Here is a 12,031-nt window from a genome sequence, read left to right on the forward strand (position 1 = left end):
CTCCTCTTTGAAGTCGGCTCGTGAGGGACGGTGGCGGCGAATTTTTTCAATTTTGAATTTCCAGTGGACCGCATTGAACCGGCGGCGAGTTTGACGGAATATGAAGGACGAATTTGAACCGAGGAAGTCAGTCCAGTCGTCCGTGAGGATGGCTTGGGAGGGAACGGAGTCTCGCGAATTGGAAAGGAGTGGGTGGAATTCGTCGCGTGTGGGGGGGGAGAAACACGGTGTATTGGGGGACGAATGAAATAAAAAATATAATAATCATCATAATAAGTGAGAGAAATGACCCGACCATTATCTTGTGCGGTCAAGAATTTCAGCTAGTAATTAGGGGAGAGAATAAAACGGCAGCGCCTTTTCTGCACTCCTCCAATTTATCTCATCTCTTTTTCCCCCTAACCGCCCGTTCCAACCCTTCCACATCCTCAGCCCTCACCCCTTACTGACAAAAGGGTGGAGGAGGGTGGAATGAGGGACAATATAAGATCGAGAGACCGGGAGGAATTGAAAACTCGAAAATTTGAAACGATTCCTTTCCTTCTCCTAACATGTCGTACTTGGCCGATTTGCGAGGGAGTGTAAGAGAGTGAGTGTGGGCGAAGGAGGATGGGGCGGAGAGATGGGTGGCGTGGGCGGGGGACGAATACGACGTCTGCTCCGGGGGGGGGCGTAGGGCGGGGGTGGGAGGAGCGGTGGAGGGTGGGGGTGGCCGAGAGATCGAGGGGCGGGACGGGGGGAGGGTTGAGGGGAGGAGGGCGCTTGGAGCGAATCGGGGGGGGGGGATGGGCCGTATGGAATTTTTCGTGCTCACAAGACAAGATGGAAACGTGAAGGGCAGAAGTCACGTCTTGAATTACTCCCACGTCTTGCTAACCGACCCCTCGGTCGGTCCGGAGGGATATTTTAAGAAAAAAGACCAGCGCGCATAACCTCCAACCTATTTGCAGGGTACCGGATCGCAGTGATCGCCGAGAGAACTGCCGTATTTCCTCTCTTCTTCTCCCTCTCCGTCCCGATCCCCGCAAACTCATACGCACACCGACTCGCTTCGCTTCTTCCGGCTAAAATGAGATCCGGAGAGGAAGAGAATGAGGGGGTGCAATTTTTGCAAAACCACTCTCTTGTGTGAAGCGGGTCGTGGGGGTTAACGAAAAAAAATAAGGGAGGAAGGAGTAGGATATAAACTGATAGAGAAAGAGCAAGAGAGAGAGAGAGAGAGAGGGGAGCATTTTGTGTTGTATACATTTTCCACAAAACAGCAAACAAGCAGGGAGCGGAAAGCGCACGGGTTTTCTACCGTCTTTTTTTCCCTCTCTCTCTCTTCCCCTTCCCCTCCCTCCACTGCCCCCCTCCCCTCTCCCTCTCTCTCTCTACTACCGCTCCGCCTCTCTGTACCTTCGCCGCCGATTCCACTGCCCTCAGGTGGCTGTTCGGCTCAAACACATCCGCACGCATACTCCTCTGGGTTTCAGGGCGGGCGGTTATCGCAGAACGAGAGAGAAAGAGAAAGAGAGGAAGCGATAGAGTGAGACAGAGTGAGATAGAGAGAAAGAGTGTGGGAGAAAGAGAGAAGAGGGGCCATGGAAAGTGAATAAGGGAACGAGGAACAAAGAGAAGACGGGAGAGGAATGGCGAAGAAAGCTGGCGGGAGGAAGAGGAAGGAGCGAGCGACCGAGTCAAGTTGAATGGTCTCCGTGTTGTGCGGGGGAAAAGAGCTCACGTTGTGCTGTGTTGAGTGGCATAAGAAGAGCCTCGTACATTACTTACACACACAAACACATTTATCATCTATATATTCACCAGTCTTTACGTGCAAGGCTTTGCAGTGCGCCGGCTGTCCCCTCCGGTTCCCGTCTCGACGTGTTTGTGTGACATCTCTCTCCCTCGCGATGTGAAGGTTAAAGGTGAAAGAGAGAAGGGGGCTAGGTGGCCCATTTCACGCCGAGCACGCACGCTCGCTCCCGGAGCCGCAAAGACGACTCCCTTCGCCTGAAAGCGGGCGGACACAGAGGGTAGGTCGCAGGAAGGGAGGAAAGGGGCCCCCGGCCGGCCTTGGAAGGGAGGAGGAGGATCCTTTGGTTCCCTTTCTCGCCTTGTGCCCGCGTGCGTGCGTCCCCACGCCCGTGTGTGCGTGTGACTGCGTGTGGAGAGGGCGAACCAACGCTCCCTCGCCCGCTTCTCGCCGCTCGCTCTGCCGGCACTATCGACTGCCCTCTCTTTCTCTCGTGTTGCATGGCGGGTTAAGAGAAGGATAGAGAGAGAGGACGACGGGAAAGGAGAATCACCGCGGTGGTGGAAGGAAGTGAGGAAGGCCGAAGGGGAGAGAATTCCACGCGGTGGAGACGAGGAGGAGTGGCGAAGAGAGATCTTACTCGAGTGGCGTCTGGGGGGGTGAGGAGAAGAAGCAAGCGAAGAGGGACAGTCGGACGGCTTCTGGGACGAGACTGTGGGCGGAGGAAAAGAGAGGCGTCCGAGGAGGGTTTGGAGGCCAAAGAAGACGAGGGAACTGCGGGGAGGGCAAACGACTCCTGACCGGAGAGAAAAAGTAAGCCGGACGAGGAGCGCCATTATTAACCTCAGATTATCCGCCGCCTTGGGAGTATTTGCTGCCTCTCTCCCCCACGCCCGTCGCTCTCTCGCAAATCACCCCATCGGACTCGCATAGAGTTCGCCCTCTCCCCCCCGACGCGCCCTCGTGGTGTTTGGATCTTTCAGTCACCGCCCCTCCGCCGCTTCTCTGCACCCCCCCTCTCAAAACCTCTCTCCGACCCCCTCACCCTCCACGTCCTACCCAACCCACCACGACCCCCTTATATATCTCTCTCTTTCGGTCCACCGCAGTTATAAAACCCGCCCTTCACTTCCAAACACCCTCTCTACATCTCTCTCCCCCCCTCCTCCTTTCACCTACACTCTACGTGAAGAATCACGCCGGCACCAAGCGGTGCAAGAGGTTGTTGGTGTGTGATCGTTTGTTTGATCGTGACTGGGCTCTGCGGTGGTGGCGCGAGAAGGCACACCCCCCTCCCCCCTACCGACGAGCCCCTGCTTCCCTCTACACCACACGCACGTAAATACGACGGGGCAGACACAAATACGCACTCGCGGAGGACGTTTGCGTACGTACGTAGCCCTGGATTTCTGATCAGGCCGCGTGTGTGGGAGTATTTACTTTCATTCGAGTGAGCCATTATCTTTGCGATCCCCACCGCCCCCTTCAACTCCGCCGCCCTCCTGGCCGAGAGGTTTTGAATGGGTGGAGGAGGTGTAACCGCTTCGGTGTAGCAGTGGTGCGTCGGGAAGCCTCCCGTGGAGAGAGGGGAACCCGCGGCGCGTGGTCGAGAGGGGCTGGCTGGTACGTGCGCACTCCTCGCGTGCGTGTCGTGTGTTGTGTGTACGCGTGTTTCGAAGAGGGACAGGGAGTCGGGTGTTCTTTCTCTCTCGTGGGTGCCCCCCCCTCAGGTGTTCTATTGTATGACCTCCCCGAGGTGTGAGGCCCGAGGAGTGTGCGCCAGGAAGAGGACCCGATCCCGTGACCTCCCTCTTCTAGTCGTTTGACCTGACCCCCTCCCAACGCCCCCATTCCAGATCTCACCCTACACCCCCCACCCCCCTTGTGGATAATTTGACGAAGCGTCAACGCACCGTGAACCGTGCGTAATTTGTTTACGCAATTGTTTCTTTCATTCATTTTCGATTTTCTCTCCCCCACCACTAACACTCCTCGACCGTCTCGTTCGTTCGTTCGATCGATCGATCGACGGACGTACGCGCGTGACTGTTGTTAATCGAAGGAGGAGTGAACCAACCATCCGAGGAAGGAGAGCTCGGCGGGAATTCGAGGCCGAAGCGAAAAATTAAAGAAAATAAATAAAGAAAGAAAGAGAGAGATATACGGTTCGTTGGGAGAGAGGGGAGAGAGGAAAGGGAAGTTTGCCTTCCTCCCTCCGTCGCCGTCGTCGTCCACCGCCGCGACGACTGCAGTACCCGGCGAAGTACTTCGCTTACTCTGCCCGCCTGCTCGCGTAGTCCTCATTCCCCCACTCTCGCATCCGATCCCTCACTGCATTCTCCCTCTCTCGCCTTAAATCACCCACTCCCCTCTCTATCACACACACACACGTACACCCTTCTCTCCGACCCCTACCCCCGTCCCTACAGGGGGGACCGTCTCTCTCTCTCTCAAACCCCCTGAACCTACACTCCCGGACCCTCCTTTCACCCCCGTACGCCCCTCCCCCCTTGCGGCCAAGAGGCTGGTTGGCGCTGGAGGCAGTGGTAGTGATGTTTTATTTTTTCCTCCGTTCGTTTTAAACGGAGAGGGGTGCCGCCCATTCTCGGCCCTGAGGGCAATTTATTTTTTTCGTGCCATCGTGCGTGTGCGTGTGAGTGGGTGCGTGCGCGGTCGCCCTTGGTGCGTGTGTACGTCGCCGCGGCCCGCCGACCCCGGCGGACCCTATTCGTCGGAATGGTTCGGAAGTGATGGAATCGGCCCTGGAGGCATGGTGAAATAACGATCGGATAGTTTTGATTTTTTTTTCAAAAAAAAGGAGAAAGAGGAGGAAGGGAAACTGAAGAGGAAGAGAAAAAAACAATAATAACAAGAGAGGGAGAATCCGGGAGGCAGAGGGGTGAAAAATCAAATGAAATGACCCGAGAGAGAGCGGTCAATAGCTCACACGACATGTGATCCGTGTGGATCCTAGGACCTCTCTCCCCCCCCCTCCCCCCTTAGGACTATTTTTTTTGCATTAGTCATCCCGGTCGCGCGCGTGAAAATAAACCCCCCCCCACCCACACACACACTCACACACACACACAAACACATTCGCTCTGCACGGAAACACAAACATTCATTCTCCCGGAGAAGCTGAGGGAGGGTGGAAACGTTGAAAAGAAGGGAAGAGAACAACGTGTGCCTGACGGACTGTGACTGTGAAAAGTTGGGACTGGTGCGGTTTTCCCTCTTTTTTCCCCGCACTTTCGATTCTCGTCGGGGAAAGAAGAAACGCCAGGTTTTGTTCACTGTGTGCGCTCATAACGCACGCTTTTCTCGCCGCCCACCGACCCCACTGCTCTCCGACAACTCCTGATCTCCCGATCCCGCACAACCCCGTGCCGCCATCCCCATCTACGTTGTTGGCAGCTAGGAGACGGAGGACGCACCGAGTCATATCACACAATTCACCAAACGGCGTCAGGAATATTAGAGCGCGCGAGGGCCACCGCCTGCCCTACATCCTTCCCTCCCCTCTGCCCCCCCCTTTCTCGCCCCTCCCGAACAAGGGGAAGAGAGGGTGGGGAAGCTCCTCTTTCGGAGGCGGAGGATGGGAGGGAAACGGAGGCGGGAGTAGAGAGAGAGGGGGAAGGGGCAGGAGGATCGTTCCGAAGGGGAGCGCCCTGGTGCGAAACAGGATATACTCCTTCCCTACGCGAGGATTATCGAGGTTACATAGTTACTACTGTCACTTCGGTTGGAGACGCGAGATAAATTACGTAACACGCGAAGGTCCGGGGAGGACCGAGAGCCGAGCGGGGGAAGGGAGGGGGGGCAGGCCGTGCGCCCTAGGGAGAAAAAGGGGGCGTACCCAGGATTTCGTTTGGGGAGGCCGGGCAGGGGGGGGGGGTGGGGTTGGGTACGTAGGAGAGTGGAGGAGGCGGAGTTAGTCGAGTTAGTTAGAAGGGGTTTGGGGAATACTCGCTCGCCCTGATTGTCGTTATCGCGGCGTCACGCACGACGCGTAATTCGCCACTAACGTCACGTAACGCATCACATACGTACTGGCCACCCGGTGCTTGAAGGAAAGAGTGAGAGACTGTAAAAGCACACCTTCGCCTGTGGGAGATACACAATCTATCCCATGAGGGTCTCTCGGCGTGACGGAATCGGGGGGCCTATCCTTTGGAGCGGACCCTGAAGTTCGAGATGGGACTCGGCGGCCGGGACCAGCGGAGGACACCGTCGTCGTCACCTCCTGCCGGCGGGCCGGTCGGGCGGTGGAGGGGACTCAAGACAGGGACACGCGAGCCGTGGGGAGGTTTCGTTGCCCCCGGGGGCGGAAGGGGTGGCGAGGAGGGCGGCGGGGGGCAGGTCAGAGGTCGCCGCTGCTTGTGCTGCCCGGTTGGTTGAGAGGAGGAGGGCGGGAGGGGGGAGAGAGAGGGAGAAAGAAGGGGAGGAGAGAAAGAGAGGGGGGGAGTTGGTGTCGAAGAGAGAAAAAAGGGAGTAGAATCCGAAGTGAGGACACGGCCGGGGGACGCCGTCTCCTCTCTCCCTTCACCGGGGGTGGGGGGGAGGAACGCTCCCTGGAAGTATGTGGAGGGGAAGGGGGAAGGGGGTAGACGACGGCGATAGACATGTCTCCCCGTTTGCTGGACTAAACCCCCCCTGACCCCCCCACATCCGCCGTAAGAAGAAGAGGAGACGGGAGAAAATTTAAGTGCTCCGAACACGCATAACACGTATTGTTTTATAAAAGAAAAAAATTAAATTCTCTTTCCCCTTACAAGAAACCCTAATGATAGTTTGTTTCCTTTTTATATATCTCTCTCTCTCTTCTATTGTCTCACGGATCGAAAGAATAGTATTTCCATCCCAATAGTAACGCGACCAGCTCGTTCGAACCACAGCCTTCATCGCTCCCCCACCCCTTTGCCGCTTATTTTAAACTCACCTACCGTGCGAAGAACACGAGGGCTTATTTTTTTAGTGACCACACTCAAGACATCGGAGAGGGATCGAGGGGCACGAAAACACGCGCTCGCCCGTGGAGTGATGAAAAAAAATGAGGTTTGCCCACGTGCACACATAAAAAAGAATCTGTCGCACGGTCACACATGCGTTGTCGTGTGTACACGTTGGTATAAGTAGGTCCTCTCATGAGTGTGGCTTCGTACACACAAAAAAGCATTGATTAATTAGTGACTCTTCTCTTTCACTGTCGCTCTCTTTTGTCTTCTGGAGGATTAGTCAAGTATTTCGACACGTTTATCTACTGCTCTGGTTATATACATATATATAAACATATATATTTTTTTCACTTCGCACTCCTAGGAGAGGGAAAGCCGGGTTGGCATTTTTGGCCACGAGAAATCCCTGTTGTTAGCTTTACTCAGTGACTAGAGACTTTACGAAAAAGCGCAGAGAGAGCCTGATACGTATTTAGTATGTGATTTTGGCGCCTTACATCCAACGAAACTCTAGAGAAGAATCACCGGGAAAGGAGGTGATCTTAGATATTTGGAAGGGTAGGAACTGAGGGGTACAGTCTCGTTCTCAAACACGGTTTTTGTTCAATTCTCGAGGCCAACGAATGTCTCCACTTGTACTAACAACAAGAGACAACACCTCAAAATTGCGTACCTGCACCTTGCTAATTTCGTTCCGGAACAAAGAAAGGCTGAGCAGAAAAATAGTCGCACCGTTGTTGTCGGTGCTGTACTTTTTGTACTGCGTGTGATTAGAACCTGTTTCCGGGAGTAAAGGTTTGCTTCCTTCCTTCCTTTCCATCCCTCCTATAACCTCCCAAGAATGCCTTATCATCCAAGCTGACAGGAAAGTCTCGATTTAATTTGACGCTTCTGCCGAAAATGATGAGCGTTTGACCGAGCTGTGTGTGTAACAACGTAGGCGGTGAGATCCCAACGACGATAAGAGAGAGTAGAAAAGGAAATTTTTTTAAAGTGCGGGGGTGGAGAAGAGTTTTATTTAAAAAGAAGAGGGAGTGCTCTTTAAGACGGATAGTTTCTCCCCCTTTTCTTCTGTTTCCCCAAAAGGAAGAAGTTCATCGATCGAAGGATTGTTCGAGTTTCCCTCCCCCGACGTCGACAAGTAATTTCGCGTGTGCGAACGTTTCTTTCCCGATCCTCCCCACCCATATATTTCGTCCCGAGAGCAACAACTGAACGTTGTTTTGTCCTCGACCCTCATTGAAATATATATATATATATATCTATGCGGTATATATAAATAGATTAAATTTATCTAAACACTCGCGTTCCGGGTGTGTCGGTCGGTGCCTCAAGACTTCCCCGACGGCTCCTCGGACTCCAGTGAGTGCGTTCGGGGACGTTTGATATCGGGAGTGGGGGTAGGTGGGGAGGGAGACTGAGTAGGGCGGAGAGGGGTCTGGCGAGGGGGTGTGGGTGAGAAAATGGCCGATCCCAGACTACAGCAGCACCCGCCTCACCTCCTCCACCAGCAGTACCACCAGTACCAAGGCGGGGGAGGAGGCGTGATGGTAGGGGGCCGGCCTGCGGGTCAGGGCGGAGGGGGTATCGGACCACCCCAGCCCCACAACCCGTCCAGCCTTCACCCCGTGTCCGCCCCCGGGGGGGCGCAGATGCCCCCGCAGGTCCCCCAGGGCGGCCCCGCCCCCGGCGGTTCCCCTTCTGGTGTTGGCTTGCAGCAGCCGGCCGTTGGCATGGCGCCCCAGATGCCAATGGCGCCGGACATGGCGCCGCCGCCTCTGCCGGACCTATCCCACCTGACGCCGGAGGAGCGGAGGATAATAGAATCTGTGATGCTGAGGCAGAAGCAGGAAGAGGAGAAGGAGAATGAGGTCATGAGGTGAGTGCCAGGTTTTTATTGCGAAGATGCTAAAACTCCCCGCCTCCCCGATCGTCCCCTTAACTCCCGCCCCTCCGCTTCCGACACCTCTCCTGCCCCTCCTCCACTACACTCCCCCCACCCAGTTCGCCGTCAAAATCTCCCCGCTGTGTGTCAAAAAACTCCTGATTGTGCTCTCCCACCACCACGTCTCCCTTAACGAAAAGAGAAAGAATGAAACAAACCCCCATGCCCACATGCCCACTCGTCGATACAGTGTGGGCCGCTTAAAGCGGGCGCGCTCCCAAAGTGTGTGTGTGTGTGTGTGGGTGTCTGCTTTTGTTTATTTAGACGCCGTTGTCTCGTCCGCCAGCCTCTTTCAGTAGGGAAAGAACAGTGTCGGCTCCCCTGTGTGGTTGTCGTGTGTAGTCTGCGTGTTGGTGGTGGAGCAGTGGTTTTCGTTCATCGCTCTTCCTCTTATTTGTTCTCATTTCGCCCTCTCCAAGGAGTGCGCCCACTCTGCAAACGGATGTATTTCTCCGTGACAAAACCCCCCATTCTCCCCCCACTTCCATCATTATAATGTAAAATTAAATGCCCCTGGTGGCAGTTTCGAAACCTTTTTCTTCCCACTCTGCACTATGAACGTGCCGACATCTTTCCCACGCAGGCTCAAGGATTTAAGAATACTCTTTTGTCCACGGGATCGTCGATTTCAAGAAAGTTATTATCCGCTCGTCTATGTATGCGCCGGTGAGATAACAGGAGAGCGCAAGGGTGATTCGAGAAGTTCGTATTCACGGGTGATTTTATAACTGTTTGGAATGTTTGGCACGGGTTCAAGTTAGTAGGTGGTTGAGTTTTTGATCGGACCGATTTGGATTGACGGGGGAAAACTGTGATTTTGGCTTTTGTTTCTCCCCTCTCACATGTTTTGAGGTAGTGAATTATCTAAGAGTGTGATGTCTGCCCACCTCACAAATTGAAGATAAAATCAATAGATAAATCTACGACATAATGGTGTAGTAATTATTTCATAGATAAAGTCATATTTATACTGACTAATATTTTAGCAGACTACATACATATATATATATATATATATATATATATATATATATATATATATATATATATATATATATATATATATGTGTGTGTGTGTGTGTGCAGGAGATGCTGCTCTTTTCCGAGGCTGTGGGCCAGTTGTTTAGGATAGTGGTGTTTAATATGGAGCTGCCGAACACATTAATGCAACAAGGTTCGTTGCTTTCGTTATTGAAATGATAAAATAATATTGACTTCTTTAAGACTCTCTAGAACCGATTGGTTTTCTCAAAGATCACTGAAATATCTTTGTAGAGCCATGGGTCAGGTTTTTCTTAAAAAATATTGTATCCAGCCCGATAAAATATTCCTACCTATGATATGATGATGAATAAATTCCACACAGTACACGTTGTAAAATAATTCTATAGTTATAATTTTAATTACACAATTGCTAACAAAAATCTTTATTTTTTTCTTTGCTTTTCTTATAGCCTGAAATCAAATAATGAGAACTTGTATTCTGCTCTCATTTACTCAAAAATGGTTGTGGCTAGCATTTGTTCGTAAAATATATTTTTAATGTGCCCATATTTTTTATGGGTAAGAGAGTAAGTGGTGAATATACATGGCTCAGTTGCAATACAAATCCATAAACACAGAGTAAATTATGTTGTCATTTTCTGCGTCTCGGGTAAAATTAACTGATGTACAAGCATTTCAATGAATGGCGTTCAGAAAAGATCTAGGCATTAGGAATGAATTACTTGACATTTTCAAAATGATATTTGGACATCTCTAGGTGCTAATGTCAACGCACATCATACCAGCATTGCGACTAGTCATTGGACTAACGTATGTAGCTATATGTACCTTTGTAAGAAATAGGAAGTGTGTTTTTGGATATTCAATTGAAGTTTAATATTGACGAGCTTAATCCATGGAATTTGTTGAAAATTTGATTAATTTTCAGAATAAAATGTATTAAAATGCAATTTCCATTGCCTCAATACCTACATTTGCTTGAAGTACCGTTGTAGTACATAGCGAATGCGCGATTGCGTGACATTTTGACCTAATGGTAGTGACCTCTTTTGTCGTAAGTAGGATTCCATTTGATATATTTGCCCATTTCGAGGACTGTGTGTCACTATAGATTTAAATTAACTTGTACGGATGTGCTGAAAATCTCATGCGGTATTCGTATAATCTAAAATCTCTCTAAAACATGTAAGTGTATATCAGAATTCTCTCAACTATTGAATGCATTTAAAGTGTTCAAAGAGAGTATGATTGGATAGTTTACGTAATAAATATGGTCTAATTGGTTCAAAGGCATTAAAAGCAGGTGGAAAAATGCCTCATATTTCGGGTGTTATTTTGGGAAAAAGAATGTCAATGTAGTATTTTTATCCACTGTTGATAGCATGAAAAAGAGGATGGCGTGATTGCCAACAACGTATTCCAACTTTAATACGAATTCTTATATTGCTCAAGTATTGTGTTTTCCTCCCTCACGTTGACGACACTTACTTAGTGGACACGAGTTGTGTTACCATCTCCCGGTATAGTCATAAATTTCTCCGGCCTTTTTGTTAGTTGTAAACAATGCATATTTCATTACTCCGTTTGTGAATTTGCGCTATTTCACCCGTGAATGCTTAGTGCTTGAATTTGGGTCGCGGCATTTTTATATGCAAGGGCAGCTGCCGGTCTAGGATGAACGTTGGTTTCGATAATTTTTTGGTTTGATGGTTTCAGCTACCAGCATGATTCGTCGATTCGGTGGATGTAATCCAGAATTCGTCCCGTGTTGCGGCGGGAAATCGAAAATGGTCGATGACAAGTGAATAGCGCAACATGGCCTCTTGCTCCCGTATTTACGCGAAGTTTATTTGCCGTCACAATTAGGGTTCCCATTTCCCTTCAGACCTGAGGAAATACATATCACCAGAAATGTTGAATACTTTTGGTCAACGAATTACCCGTGGATTTAGAAATTAGACGTTATTATTTAGGCGGTGCGAATGGAGAATTGGAACTCAACAGTCCGGGTCGCATCAATTGCCTATTGCAAAGGTAGTGAACACCATTGGCAAGGGAAAATCTCGAGGTGGTTTCGTTGATAAATCTCCGTAGAATTGTAAATACTGAAACTTGCACTGGAATTATGACCTATCAGCGATGTGTCTTCCTTTCGGATGTCGCCTCTGTCGATGTTCGGGTTGTCGCGCTTGGATTCCCGATCAGCTGTCGCTCGGAATTCATGAATGAAACCACATGAATTAAACTGGAGTGATGACATATATAATTTTGGATGGTTATGACCCGCGTTCTTAGTTTGTTTCGGTACGCTTGACCTCCCAGCGTGTTCTGGAGCATATCCGCCGTTCGAACATCGCCCCTTTTTTTTAAGTACCCGAAAAATCAATAAAA

General features: G+C 50.9%; 1 protein-coding gene across 6 annotated transcripts in view; it reads left to right on the plus strand.

Moving 5' to 3' along the window:
* Positions 1 to 8,314: 8,314 nt before the first annotated feature.
* Positions 8,315 to 12,031, plus strand: part of Rim (Rab3 interacting molecule) — a 509,632-nt gene continuing 505,915 nt past the window's right edge. For all 6 annotated transcript variants that reach the window (XM_071584461.1, XM_071584462.1, XM_071584463.1 and 3 more), the window contains exon 1: positions 8,315 to 8,569. In XM_071584461.1, the coding sequence (XP_071440562.1) occupies positions 8,343 to 8,569 (227 nt within the window). In that variant the 5' untranslated portion in view covers positions 8,315 to 8,342. The remainder of the gene's footprint in view (positions 8,570 to 12,031) is intronic.

Source organism: Hetaerina americana, unplaced genomic scaffold, assembly GCF_022747635.1.
Source record: "Hetaerina americana unplaced genomic scaffold, ioHetAmer1.1.p SCAF_19, whole genome shotgun sequence".
NCBI classification, from domain to species: Eukaryota; Metazoa; Arthropoda; class Insecta; order Odonata; family Calopterygidae; genus Hetaerina; species Hetaerina americana.